The sequence below is a fragment of the Octopus bimaculoides genome, chromosome 19 (genome assembly GCF_046866305.1).
Source record: "Octopus bimaculoides isolate indiv1 chromosome 19, ASM4686630v1, whole genome shotgun sequence".
NCBI lineage: Eukaryota > Metazoa > Mollusca > Cephalopoda > Octopoda > Octopodidae > Octopus > Octopus bimaculoides.
In genome coordinates this window covers 24,409,476-24,424,863 of record NC_142946.1, presented here as the reverse complement: position 1 = coordinate 24,424,863, position 15,388 = coordinate 24,409,476, and the positions used below count along the sequence as shown (strand labels likewise).

At 36.5% G+C, this 15,388-nt stretch overlaps 1 protein-coding gene across 3 annotated transcripts in view; it reads right to left on the bottom strand.

The window, feature by feature from the left end:
- Positions 1 to 15,388, bottom strand: part of LOC106876432 (deoxyribodipyrimidine photo-lyase) — a 36,587-nt gene that overhangs the window by 16,322 nt on the left and 4,877 nt on the right. For all 3 annotated transcript variants that reach the window (XM_052974691.2, XM_052974690.2, XM_089366627.1), the window contains exons 3-5: positions 4,847 to 4,992; positions 2,472 to 2,654; positions 2,201 to 2,359 (exon numbers count right to left, since the gene is read on the bottom strand). In XM_052974691.2, the coding sequence (XP_052830651.2) occupies positions 2,201 to 2,359; positions 2,472 to 2,654; positions 4,847 to 4,992 (488 nt within the window). The remainder of the gene's footprint in view (positions 1 to 2,200; positions 2,360 to 2,471; positions 2,655 to 4,846; positions 4,993 to 15,388) is intronic.

The window sequence follows — 15,388 nt, the reverse complement described above, 5'->3', positions numbered from 1 at the left end:
ATATATATATATATATATATATATATATATATATATATATATATATATATACTCGACTGCCTGTGACCCGTTGGGTCACCTGGAAAGTCTGAATTTCCCAGCAACGGAGTTTTGTTTCATGGATTTTTTTTTTCTTTTCCAGGTTATTTCACGTTTTCAACAAATGTGACATTGAAATCACACGTAAATGGCTCCTTTCCCCAGAAAAGAAAAGATTTGGTGGCTATTTCTTGCATGCCCTGCTACCATGTAACAGGTATTTGGGGTCCTCTATTGCAAATAGCCACTATGTGGTAGCAGGGCATGCAAGAAATAACAGCCAAATCTTTGGAGCTGAGTCACATTGAATGCACTCGAAAAAATTTTTGTAATGGTATTCCCTTGGGGCGATCTTTCACTTTGACTCTCAGAACTGTCACTTTGACTCTCAGAACTGTCACTTTGACTCTTAGAACTCTCATCCAGATCAGCTGGTTTTGTTCGTTAATTTCTATAAAAATTTTTTATTCATTTACTTTTGTTTTAAAGTAAAAGAGAGGAAAAAGTGAAAGATGTATGAACAGGTATATGAAATGGAAATGTGTGTGTGTGTGTGTGAGAGAGAGAGAGAGAGAATACCACTTACACATACATGAGAACACACTCATTCACTCACTCTCTCTCTCTCACACACACACACACACATACATACAAAAAAGATGCACGCATATGTATTGATGTATTGTACGTATACATGACAACACACCCCTTCATTCACTCTTTCTCTCTCTCTTTCACACACACACATCCATTTCATATACACAGATGTACATACATCTTTCACTTTAAAACAAAGTAAATAAATAAAAATTTTTTTACAGAAATTAACGACTTGAAAATAATTTTTAAAAATATTAAAATATTGTCTATTTAAAGAAAGCTAAAATATAAATACTTACTGTACAAACTAATTACATTTTTTAAATCATATTCAGTTAAAAATGATTACAATATTGTGTACGTCAAGAAGTCAACATTTTTTTTTTAATTAGAGAACGCGAAGGCTATGAGGTGTATAAGTCACAGATAGCGGATGTGTGTTTGTGTTGATTGACACGCCATGACATTCATTATATGTGTGTGTGTTCTGTAAGCGTGTATGTATGTTGACATCATGAAAGCCATGCTTTCTATTTCATCAAGAAATAACAAACAAAAATTGTGTTTTTATCATTTTCATTAATAAATAGAGGTCTAGGTGTCACAAAAATTTGTACTGCTCTGCCTTGATAAGTATGAAAACAAATATTTCTGAGATGTTTCGGGTACATGCAAACATCCCTTGAGTTTTAGTATTATTAAGATATGTCGAAACCATAATGATATCTGTGGGGCAGCTGACGATGGAGGTAAGTTGGATTGTTGGTATGGATGCTTTTGTATATGTGAAATAGTATTCTTGGATTGTTGGTATGGCTGTGGAATAGTATTATAACACATCCTTATGATATATATATGTATATATATATATATATATATATATGTTTGTGTGCGTATGTTCTTGTCTTGACATCATATGATGATTGTAAACAAGCATCACTCTCATACAATGATGGTATTTGCTTCCAGTCTTCTGTAGAAAACATGTCTGACCATGGGAAATATCACCTTGCTTAGAAACAGGTGAGGATTAGCGATAGGAAGGACATCTGGCAATAGAAAAACCTACCTCAACAAATTCCATCTAACCCATGATATCATGAAAGTGGACATTAAATGATGATGATAATTTTGGTTTAAAATAAATTACACCTTAATAACGATATCTTTAAAAATGTGATGACCCAAGTTTGTCTTCTATGCATTGAGTATACATAAAATAAATTCTAATAGTTTACTAAAATTATTTCAATTCACTCTACTCTTCTCTAATCAGCTCCTGTAAGAATTTCATATTTAAATTAATCAAGAACTCCAATACAAATGTGTATGTCAAGAATCATCATTAACTTTCCCAAAATATATCCAAAGTTTGTGTATTTTTAGATTCTGCATGAAAATAAAGAACAAATTAGCACAAAATACCATTTTTCATTTTTTTTTTCTACCTTCTTACTAGAAACTTCTTTATTAGAGTAAATGTATAATTTAAACAATCCTGATATAATAATAAACTATGCAAAGGTAATAGAAAAGAGAATAAAGTGATATATAAGATTACCTTGGCTTCAGTTTTGGCTTTGTGGGGATGCTTGATAACAGGAGGGAATTCAGTGAGAAAGTTACACATTTGACTGTGGATTTTGTTTCTAATAGTTCTAGCACCATATTCTTGCTTTTCAGAAGTTATCCAACATGGTACAATATTGTGTGTGTCCACCTGAAAGACAAAAGAAATATAATAAAATGAGTGTTCAGTAATGAGAGAAATGATTTCTATTTTAATTTAATTAAGCATTTGTTACAAATATTTTGAGGACAATAGGTCTAACCTGACACAAGCCAACATTTTTAGGGAGATTCTCTGTTAAATCAGTCAACCATTTTCTTGGAAGTCTCAATGGGCTGAAATCTGTGACAACAGCACCGATATTCAACTCTTTTACCAAACTGGATACTTCAGAAGATGGGTCTCCTTTCAAAAGATGGAACTGAATATCCAAATTGCAGCATTCCTAAGGAAAGAACAAAAAGAAACACCATACATTTTATTTTATACTGAGCCAACACTTCAAAAATTATTAACAGCCATCAAACTAATTAACTGTCAAAGGAGAAAAATAAGAGATATATATAGAGTGTTATCACAATCTTGTAAAGTAATCTACAGGGGTTGGGCAAAATAATGGAAACACCTTAAAATTTCAAACAAATTTATTTTAATATGGGGTAGGACTGCTTTTGATGTAATTACAGCTTGAATTCTACAAGGTATGGACTTGTACAAAGTTTGAATTGTTTCCAAAGGAATTTTTGTCCATTCTTCAGCTAAAACAGTCTCCAATTCTTGTAGTGATGATGGTGGAGGATATCAGCTCTTTACTTATTTTTCTAAAATGCACCATAAATGTGAGCAGGCTAATATACCCCTTGAACTAAATGGTAGTCTATTGCAGGGTTAGCTATTCATAAGTCACTGGAGCAAAATGAAATGAAGTGTTTTGCTCAAGAAGACAATGTGCTACCAACCTGGGAATCAAAATCATGATCTTGCAATCATGAATTCAACACTAACTATTAGGCAATGTGCCTTCACCATGTATATACTTTTCTGTTACCATCTATCCTTCATCCACAAGGCTTTGGTTGGCCCAGGACTATAGTAGAGGACACATGCCCAAGGTGCCATGCAGTAAAACTGAATTTGAAATCACATGGTTGCAAAACAAACTTCTTAACAGTACAATCATGCCTACACTTTGAGAAAGAGAGAGAGGGAGAGAGAGAGAGAGTGTGTGTGTGTGTGTGTGTGTGTGTGTGCGCGCGCACGCATGCAGGCATGTGTGCATGAGCTTTTGTGTTTGCCTCTTACTGCTTTATAGGGATATAAACAAAGTATGTTGGTTTGTTCATATCCCCATAACTTAACAGTTCAGCAAAAAGCAATTGATAGAATAAGTATTAGACTTGAAAATAAGTACTGGGATCAATTTGATCAAGTAAACCCTTCAAGATGGTGCACCAACAACACTGTAGTTCAATGAATAAAACAAATAAAATAATTAAAGAATATACAGAATCTGAGTCGAAATTTCCATAATTCCTTATTGTTATTCCAAGTAACACTTCAGTAGTAAAATATTTTTTGAACTACAATAGTTCGTTATTTGTGAAACATTAAACTTTGATCAGTTTAGTTGAAAATCCAACATAAACCATGTCTAAGTTTACAATTCAATTCATAGTGGGATAATCTCCTGTAGTGTGGGCATGAAGAAAGGCTTCTTGCATGTATGCAGAAATTACTCTTTACTCTTTTACTTGTTTCAGTCATTTGACTGCGGCCATGCTGGAGCACCGCCTTTAGTCGAGCAAATCGACCCCAGGACTTATTCTATCAGTCTATTTTGCCGAACCGCTAAGTTACATGGGCATAAACACATCACCATCAGTTGTCAAGCGATGTTGGGAGGAGACAAACACTGACACACAAACATATATATATATATATATATATATATATATACATGTATACGACGGGCTTCTTTCAGTTTCCGTCTACCAAATCCACTCACAAGGCTTTGGTTGGCCCGAGGCTATAGTAGAAGACACTTGCCCACGGTGCCATGCAGTGGGAATGAACCCGGGACCATGTGGTTGGTAAGCAAGCTACTTACCACACAGCCACTCCTGCGCCTATATGGAATTTTCAACATTATTTATTTCTACATTAACACAGAAAGTATTCATGCAATATAAGAGTAAATTTTATATGAAACAACGTATATTACAAGTGCAGGAAATCTTTGTCAGAAATTCAACATTTAGGCAAATGTTGCTGTGTTTCTTCACCTATCACGCCTAGCTGTGAGAACAGCTAGAATCAAGAGCAAACTCCACCAAAGACTGAATCACTCTGCCCTTTTTGCACTAAAATGAACTGTATTTGTAAGGTTTGCTCACAGAAAGTCCTAGTCATGCTGCCAGACTATCATATGAACAGAAGTTGTTGATTGGAGAGAAATTGTGTTTATGCACATGATCAACTTGTGACTTCCATGTGACCAAATATGGGGTTGAATCTAACTGCTATATTGTCTTTCCAATGCAACAATTTAATTGAACACTTGTTTTAAATTGAAATTCATACTAATAACTTCTAAGTTAAATGAAAACAAAATTCAGAAAAGTCAAAATTGAGACAAACCTTTTCAACTTCCTTCAGTCCATTCAACAAAAAATCATAATGTCGTTTGGTTGCCTCGAGAAATGGAACCACCACACAAAAGCATACATGAAGGGATGTCTTTTCTTTAAGAGCAAGTCTTTGGGCAAACAGCATAGCCCAGTTATCTAAAATAAATAAATATTGCAAAAACAGTTCATGTCTCATATTAATTGATTGGTTTATAATGAAGCAAACTAGATCGTTCTTAGATAATGTTTAAATTTGTTAAACTTTATTATAATAGAACATGATTCCAGGTCCAGTCCCACTGCATGGCACCTTGGACATGTGTTTTCCACTATAGCCTCAGGCCAACGAAAGCCTAGTGAGTGGATTTGGTAGACAGAAACTGAAAGAAACCCATCATGTGTGTGTGTGTGTGTGTGTGTGTATATATATATATATATATATATATATATATATATATATATATATATATATATATGAGAATTTCTCATATATATGAGAATTTTTTAAGTGATCTTTTTCTAGCATATTAACAGACCAGTTACTGGTCACTTTTATATACACAAGTACTATAATCCTTTTAGGATCTCGAAAATCTTTTCCTGAACCTTCTGATTTTTTTAATGTGCTAGTTTCCTGGTATTAAATTGATATTGATTGATATCGAATTTTTACCCTATTATGTTAATTAACCATAATCACATTTCTCAAAGTTGGTAAATTCAAAGCAGAAATTATTTTCTGCAGAGATATTTCCGGATTCAGCACGCCAAAACTAAGACTTTTGAATTTTAATCTTTATAATGGATAGAATCACGTGCACGTTTTCACTGGTTGGAGACAACTAGCACGAGATTCTGTTTGATTATAATAATATCAGCAATTTGTACTGATGATAAATAGATACTTTAATTTCAAAGTATTGATTTTGAAACTATAGTCTACGGATAACCGAGGTATTTATAATTTTCACTGGTCTCGCCTGCCTGTTTTTGCTCCGCTGAATCTTTCTTTGAGAATTTTTTAAGTGATCTTTTTCTAGCATATTAACAGACCAGTTAGTGGTCACTTTTATATACACAAGTATATATATATTATATATATATATATATATATATATACACACACACACATAATGGAAATGCTACACTGATGACGGGAAGTTAAGTAAATTAAATACTTTAATCTCGAAACGCGTCTGTGGCTAATTGAAGTCATGTTGATTCATTATTTTTTCTCTTTGCTCACGTAAAAAAGTGTGTTACTGTCTGGGAAATTCTTACGGTAGTAGAAAAGGAATTTTTAACTCCTATTCCTAAATTCGGTACGTGGTGAAGCAATTAGCACTGACCCCTAATTAAAATTATGCTTATCATCATCATCATCATCATCATCGTTTAACGTCCGCTTTCCATGCTAGCATGGGTTGGACGATTTGACTGAGGACTGGTGAAACCGGATGGCAACACCAGGCTCCAGTCTGATTTGGCAGAGTTTCTACAGCTGGATGCCCTTCCTAACGCCAACCACTCAGAGAGTGTAGTGGGTGCTTTTACGTGTCACCCGCACGAAAACGGCCACGCTCGAAATGGTGTCTTTTATGTGCCACCCGCACAAGTCAGTCCAGGGGCACTGGCAACGATCTCGCTCGAAAATCCTACAGGAGCCAGTCAGGCGGTACTGGCAACGGCCACGCTCAAAATGGTGCATCTCATGTGCCACCCGCACAAGAACCAGTCCAGGGGCACTGGCAACGATCTTACTTGGCTTGCCGGGTCTTCTCACGCACAGCCCATTTCCAAAGGTCTCGGTCCGTAGTCATCGCCTCGGTGAGGCCCAATGTACGAAGGTCTTGCCTCACCACCTCAGCCCAGGTCTTCCTGGGCCTACCTCTTCCACGGGTTCCCTCAACTGTTAGGGTGTGGCACTTTTTCACGCAGCTATCCTCCTCCATTCTCACCACATGTCCATACCAGCGCAATCGTCTCTCTTGCACGCCACAACTGATGCTTCTAATGTTCAGCTTTTCTCTCAAGATACTTACACTCTGACGGGTATTCACATTGACATTACACATCCAACGGAGCATACTGGCTTCATTCTTTGCGAGCTTACGTATGTCCTCAGCAGTTACAGCCCATGTTTCACTGCCATGTAGCATGGTTGTTCGTACGCATGCGTCATACAGTCTGCCTTTTACTCTGAGTGAGAGTCCCTTTGTCGCCAGCAGGGGTAAGAGCTCTCTAAACTTTGCCCAGGCTATTCTTATTCTAGCAGCTACACTTTCAGCGCACCCACCCCCACTACTAACTTGGTCGCCCAGATAGCGGAAGCTATCGACTACCTCTAGTTTTTCACCCTGGAATGAGATAGAAGTTGTTTCCTGTTTGTTTGCAGTCTTTATTGCACCTGAACATCTGCCACAAACAAAAACTAACTTGCTAGTTAACCTGCCTTTGATGTTGCTGCACCTCTTATGTGTCCATAGCTCGCACCGGGTACATCTTATAGAGTTACTACCTACTCCTTTTCTACATACTGAGCAGGGCCATCTACCTGAAGGGGTTTGTGTTTTATCTACCTTCCTACTTATTAGGATTTTGGTTTTAGCTAGGTTGACTCTAAGGCCCTTCAATTCTAGACCTTGCTTCCACACCTGAAACTTCTCCTCTAGTTCTGATAGTGACTCTGCAATTAGGGCAAGGTCATCAGCATAGAGGAGCTCCCAGGGGCAACCTGTCTTGAACTCCTCTGTGATTGCCTGGAGGACTATGGTAAATAAGAGGGGGCTGAGGACGGAACCTTGGTGGACCCCTACCTCTACCCGGAATTCATTGCTGTACTCATTTCCAACCCTCACCTTACTGGCAGCATCTCTGTACATGGCTCGCACAGCTCTCACTAACCATTCTTCTATCCCAAGTTTCCTCATTGACCACCAGATAAGGGATCGGGGGACCCTGTCAAAGGCTTTCTCCATGTCAACGAAAGCCAGGTACAGAGGTTTATCCTTAGCTAGGTATTTCTCTTGCAACTGTCTCACTAGAAATAAGGCATCAGTAGTGCTTTTACCTGGCACGAACCCAAACTGCATCTCATCTAAATTGATTCGCTCCCTAATTAGTTGGGCTATGACCCTCTCTGTAACTTTCATAACCTGATCTAACAGCTTGATGCCTCTGTAATTATTTGTATCTAAAGCGTCCCCTTTACCTTTGTAGCAGTTGACTATGATGCTGCTACACCAGTCATAGGGTATGACTCCTTCGTGTATCACCTGGTTCGTAATACGGGTGACTAGGCTATAGCCAACACTGCCAGATATTTTGAGCATCTCTGCAGTGATTCCTGATGGGCCGGGGGCTTTCCCAGTCTTCATACTCTTAATTGCTTTATCTACCCTGGTACTATCAACTCGGATAGCTGGTCCCTCTATTGGGTCGACATAAGGCAGGCTCTCTTTCTCCCATTCATTCTCTTTATTAAGCATAATTATAGAATATTTGTATATGTGTATATATATATATATATATATATATATATATATATATATATATATAAAAGGCAGGATGTGTGTGTGTGTGTATATGAATGTAATTTATGCACGTCCACAAATTAGCACGCATGTTGCGCCAATTTTAGGAGGACATTCGTCATGACCTTAGCTGCATTTTCGTCAACTTATTTTTCCCAGAGGCACCAGCAAATAGCGGTAAAAATAAATTTTCAACGAAAACATTTAACAATTTTCAAGTCGGAGAAATCCACCATTGTTTACAACAGGAGTTAAGTCCCCTTCTAGCAACGAGTAAGTTTTTGTTAAGACTTTTGTTAAGTGTTTTGTCGATATACGGGCAATACACATACTTACACGAACATGTATGCGTAAAAAAAATATGTATGCAATAGGTGTACATACATGTGTGTGTGTGTGTAAGACTTAGTTGTGATCTGAACGTAACCACTTCTGACACAGAAGATCAGGAGCCCTTTTTGGCATTCTATTTTCCTTGCTGGAAGGGTTCCCAACCCATGGGCAAAGGGGGGGGGTGTTTTCAAAGGGCTGGTATATGCAACCTGATAATCTCTGCCGGTCAAACTCACAACTCATGCACTCCCATCACAACACTGATTCTGCAGAACTGGGTTGGATGTGAAAACCAACTTTAAAGTATAAATATAGATGTTTTTGAATCAGCAATGTTGTGTTCGGTTAAGTCCTATTTGGGGAGAAAAATGAATAAACTGATTCCTCATGGGGTTTTCCATTTAATCAGGATAAAAAAAATCTATAAACAGATTCCTTATAGGATTTCCCAATAAAATTGGCTACACCCCATTTTCAACCATAACTATTACCAAATTTGATGTATTTTCTTCAAACTTGATACCAGCATTACTTAGGACTCATGGGATCTTTGAATACTTCAAGTACTCAAAAAAAAAAAAAAAAAAAAAAAATCGATATACTGATTCCTTATGGGATTTCCCAATCAAGTTATCTGCAACACATTTTAAGCCAAAAGTTTACCAATTTCAACGGATTTAGCTCAAATTTGACATCGATGTTACTTAGTTTGGTTTGAAATAAAGAACTTGATTAGCTTAATAATCCTAACTTAATCCCAGGCAAAGCCAGGCTATGCTGCTAGTATATATGTATATATATATATATATATATATATATATATATATATATATATATATATATATATACACACACATATGTATGCACACATATATATATACATTTAAGAATTTAAGGAATGGAGAAAACGCATGTTATAATTGTGTACTTTATTCCTACATATGTTTCAAAGGATTACAACCTGTGTGATCCATAGGGATCTTTGATATTAAAATTGTAACCTTCTCATCAGGGAAAGCATGGGAATCATCTTAAACGTAAGACATTATGACCGATTATGAAAACAATATTGTTTTCATAATCGGTCATAATGTCTTACGTTTAAGATGATTCCCATGCTTTCCCTGATGAGAAGGTTACAATTTTAATATCAAAGATCCCTATGGATCACACAGGTTGTAATCCTTTGAAACATATGTAGGAATAAAGTACACAATTATAACATGCGTTTTCTCCATTCCTTAAATTCTTAAATATACTCAAAAACCCAAAATTTCAAGGAGTTCCTGCCTTAAAAACAGGAACTAAACCACAGTTATTTTGTGTTCTTTGCTACATTGGTTTCTATTAACCCATTTATTCTATCAGAAGAATTTTTATTCATTAAGATAGAAGAAATACACATAATTATATATATATATATATATATATATATATATATATATATATATATATATATATATATATATATATATATATATATACATATATATATATATATATACACATATATATATATACATACATATATATACATATATATATATATATATATATATATATATATATATATATACATATATATACATGTATATATACATATATATATATATAAATACATAAATATATACATACATATACACACATATATATACACATACATATATATATGTATATACACATACATATATATACATACATATACATGTATACACATATATACATACATATACATATATATATATATAAATTTATATATATACATATATATATATATATATACACATATATATACATGCATATATATAAATACACATATATATACATACATATATATATATAAATACATACATATATATAATAATATTAGGGACAAAATCCAAAATTACAGGTAAAAACACAATTAAAATCAATTTATAAAAAAATAAAATTTAATTGACCTTTATAGATTATAATATACAAAAATATATAGTTTTAGGGAAAAGAACCAAGTTTCAAGAACTCATCGATGAAAATCCACTATCACATATAGAAAAATTAATAATTAAAAGCACAATAAATGAGTATAATACAAAACAAAGTAAATATCATAAGATAAAGATAGTAAAATGACTACACGTGTTTCATAACTAATTTTCAAATAGAAAGGAAATTTAAATCGATTAAACTCAATTAAAATTATCGAAAATAAATTCTATTCAAAAATACAGCTAATCTTCAGGTCGTAAATAGAACAATAATTATAATAAATAAATATATATATCAACTAACAATAAGTACCAAATGAATTTATATAAAATACTTATTTCATAAATATAGAAAAATTATTAAAAATATCAAAATATCAAAATATTAAACATTCCATAATCATTATTATGGAATAGTCAAAGTATTATGTATCAAAAGTGTAACAATGACATCACTCTACTATAATGTCAGATACTTTCACTTTAACACTGAAACTATTCTACTATTTCAGTATTACATGTCAAAAGTGAAACAATAACATGTGGCTACTGTAATTTCAAATACTTTCACTTTAATACTTTCAATTTCATACTGAAACTATTAAAGTGAAACTATACCCTCACATATATACAGGCATAATATAAGACCCAAGTTAAAAACATTCCCAACAATTCAACTTCTCTGGTTGACATTTACACACCCACCCCCAATAGGGGCCCTCATTCCCAAATTTCAGAGCTCCATGAGCTCCATTTTTCAGGTGCAAAATCCTTTTTATAGGTTCCAGAAGACTGAAATTTTGGAATATGCTCATAAAGATCAATACTATTGGATACATGTCTCATGATTAGAATTTTTTAGGGTGTGTAAAGAGGGAAAGAACCCTCATGTGCAATTTTCATGAAATTCGAATCATATGTATTCCAGTTCCTTACAAAAAATATAACAGAAAAGTCTCATTCTTCAATTGCATGTAACCCGGGCATTTCTGCGAGTATATAATAAAGAATAAATAGACCAAAACGCATATAATAAATAAGTTCTTTTATTATATGCGTTTTGCTCCATTTATTCTTTATTATATCAACTCAAAATACGTCATTTTAACATGGAATTTCTACCTCTTAACCAGGTATAATATCTCAGTTTCTTTGTGAATTTTGCTACCCTGGTAACTATTAACATATTTACCTTATCGAAGTTTTTCAACTAAGATAATATAAATACTTACATGAATATACATACATATATATATAATTGCCATCAAATATACATTTTATATTTATAAGTTTGTTCTGAAATAATCCAGCAATTTTATTTTACCTGAAAAAAAAACGGCAAAGTTACAACAAGGGAGGCAACTATAACATTTCTCTCAATTCTTATAAAATCGAAAACAATTCCATTATGAATAGAATTATCAAAGTGTAAATACATCCTTATAACACTATATTTTAAAGCCAATTATTGCTTTTTCTTAAATTTTATCACATATAGTGTTGTGTCTTCATTTAAGGGAAAAGTAATTTGAATCTTTTAGAGGTTTTATAATAAACATTCTTTGATGCAGATGAGATAACTCTGTTAAATTTAGACCTTTGTCTGAATGGCTGAATTACTTACCAACAATTTATCTAGGAAATTGAAGAATTTTTTGGTTCCAGTCAGGTTTACAATGAAAAAATAGTTAAGTACCTTTGATAATGGTATGAAATAAGAATAATTTCAGCTTCTAGCATAAAACAAAGAGATTCACCAATGCTATTGCATTTGCATGCAAACCTGTTGACAAAGTCTTGTTTTCTGTTAATCACCATTTGTTCCAATCCTGTGCAATCTCATTTGAGAAGACCAATATTCATTGATTTCATCATCATCATCATCGTTTAACGTCCGCTTTCCATGCTAGCATGGGTTGGACGATTTGACTGAGGACTGGTGAAACCGGATGGCAACACCAGGCTCCAATCTAATTTGGCAGAGTTTCTACAGCTGGTTGCCCTTCCTAACACAAAACACTCAGAGAGTGTAGTGGGTGCTTTTACGTGTCACCCGCACGAAAACGGCCACGTTCGAAATGGTGTCTTTTACGTGCAACCCTCACAAGAGCCAGTCCAGGGGCACTGGCAACGATCTCGCTCGAAAACCCTACAAAGGTCAGTCAGGCGGTACTGGCAACGGTCACGCTCAAGATGGTACATCTTATGTGCCACCCACACAAGAGCCAGTCCAGGGGCACTGGCAACGATCTCACTTGGCTTGCCGGGTCTTCTCACGCACAGCACATTTCCAAAGGTCTCGGTCGGTAGTCATAGCCTCGGTGAGGCCCAATGTTCGAAGATCTTGCCTCACCACCTCAGCCCAGGTCTTCCTGGGCCTACCTCTTCCACGGGTTCCCTCAACTGTTAGAGTGTGGCACTTTTTCACACAGCTATCCTCATTCATTCTCACCACATGTCCAAACCAGCGCAATCGTCTCTCTTGCACACCACAACTGATGCTTCTTATGTTCAGCTTTTCTCTCAAGATACTTACACTCTGACGGGTATGCACATTGACATTACACATCCAGCGGAGCATACTGGCTTCATTCCTTGCGAGCTTACGCATGTCCTCAGCAGTCACAGCCCATGTTTCACTGCCATGTAGCATGGCTGTTCGTACACATGCGTCATACAGTCTGCCTTTTACTCTGAGTCAGAGTCCCTTTGTCGCCAGCAGAGGTAAGAGCTCTCTAAACTTTGCCCAGGCTATTCTTATTCTAGCAGCTACACTTTCAGCGCACCCACCCCCACTACTAACTTGGTCACCCAGATAGCGGAAGCTATCGACTACCTCTAGTTTTTCTCCCTGGAATGAGATAGAAGTTGTTTCCTGTTTGTTTACAGTGTTTATTGCACCTGAACATTTGCCACATACAAAAACTAACTTCGTAGTTAATCTGCCTTTGATATTGCTGCACCTCTTATGTGTCCATAGCTTGCACCAGGTACATCTTATAGAGTTACTACCTACTCCTTTTCTGCATACTGAGCAGGGCCATCTACCTGAAGGGGTTTGTGTCTTATCTACCTTCCTACTTATTAGGATTTTGGTTTTTGCTAGGTTGACTCTAAGGCCCTTCGATTCTAGTCCTTGCTTCCACACCTGAAACTTCTCCTCTAGTTCTGATAGTGACTCCGCAATTAGTGCAAGGTCATCAGCATAGAGGAGCTCCCAGGGGCAACCTGTCTTGAATTCCTCTGTGATCGCCTGGAGGACTATGATAAATAGGAGGGGGCTGAGGACGGAACCTTGGTGGACCCCTACCTCTACCCGGAATTCATTACTGTACTCATTTCCAACCCTCACTTTACTGGCAGCATCTCTGTACATGGCTCGCACAGCTCTCACTAACCATTCTTCTATCCCAAGTTTCCTCATTGACCACCAGATAAGGGATCGGGGGACCCTGTCAAAGGCTTTCTCCATGTCAACGAAGGCCAGGTACAGAGGTTTATCCTTGGCTAGGTATTTCTCCAGCAGCTGTCTCACTAGAAATATGGCATCAGTGGTGCTTTTACCTGGCACGAACCCAAACTGTATCTCATCTAAATTGATTCGCTCCCTAATTAGTTGGGCTATGACCCTCTCCGTAACTTTCATAACCTGATCTAACAGCTTGATGCCTCTGTAATTATTTGTATCTAAAGCGTCACCTATACCTTTGTAGCAGTTTACTATGGTGCTGCTACACCAGTCATTGGGTATGACTCCTTCGTGTATCACCTGGTTCGTAATACGAGTGACTAGGCTGTAGCCAACACTGCCAGATATTTTCAGCATCTCTGCAGTGATTCCTGATGGGCCAGGGGCTTTCCCTGTCTTCATACTCTTAATTGCTTTATCTACCCTGGTACTGTCAACTCGGATCGCTGGTCCCTCTGTTGGGTCGACATACGGCAGACTCTCTTTCTCCCATTCATTCTCTTTATTAAGCAATCTATCGTAGTGGCATCTCCAGACCTCTTTCTTTGCAGCCTCATTTAGTGCAAGCGTACCATCATCCATGCGAACACATTTCTCTCCTACGACATCACTATTCTCTCTCCTACGCTGTCTTGCAACACAAAATACCTCGAGTCTTTGGTCCTCACGGCGCAGAACATTGGCAAATCTTTTCTTATCTCCTTCCCCTCTGGCTAAATAAACCTGTAGCCTAGCTTCCCTTCTGGCAGATTGGTACAATTCCCTGCTACCACCGTTCTTCCAGTCCTTCCAAGCCTGTTTCTTTTGTCTAATAGCCCCGTCTACCTCCTTGTTCCACCACCACGTTACTCTGGGTCGAGAGGGGACTTTACACCAGCCACAGATCTGGTCGGTGGCTCTCAACAGGTTGTCCCGCAGAAATCTCCAATTGTCTTCTCCGTTGTATGATGCTATATCCCCTTCTATTTCGTCAAATGCTTCAAGTAACTTGTCTCTAAGTCTCTGTCCATTTGCAGGGTCTTTAAGCTTCCATACCCTTCTCCTCCAAGCCGGTCTACTTCTGGGCACCCATATTGCCTTGATCTCAAAGTCGCTGACTACTAATCTGTGTTGGGGTGTACATTCTTCGCCAAGGAGGGTTTTGGCATTTAGGAGCCTCCCTCTTTCTCTATTTCTGGCGAGGATGTAATCGATTTGGCTAGAGTGTCTGCCGGATCGGTAGATGACTAGGTGACACCATTTCTTTCCAG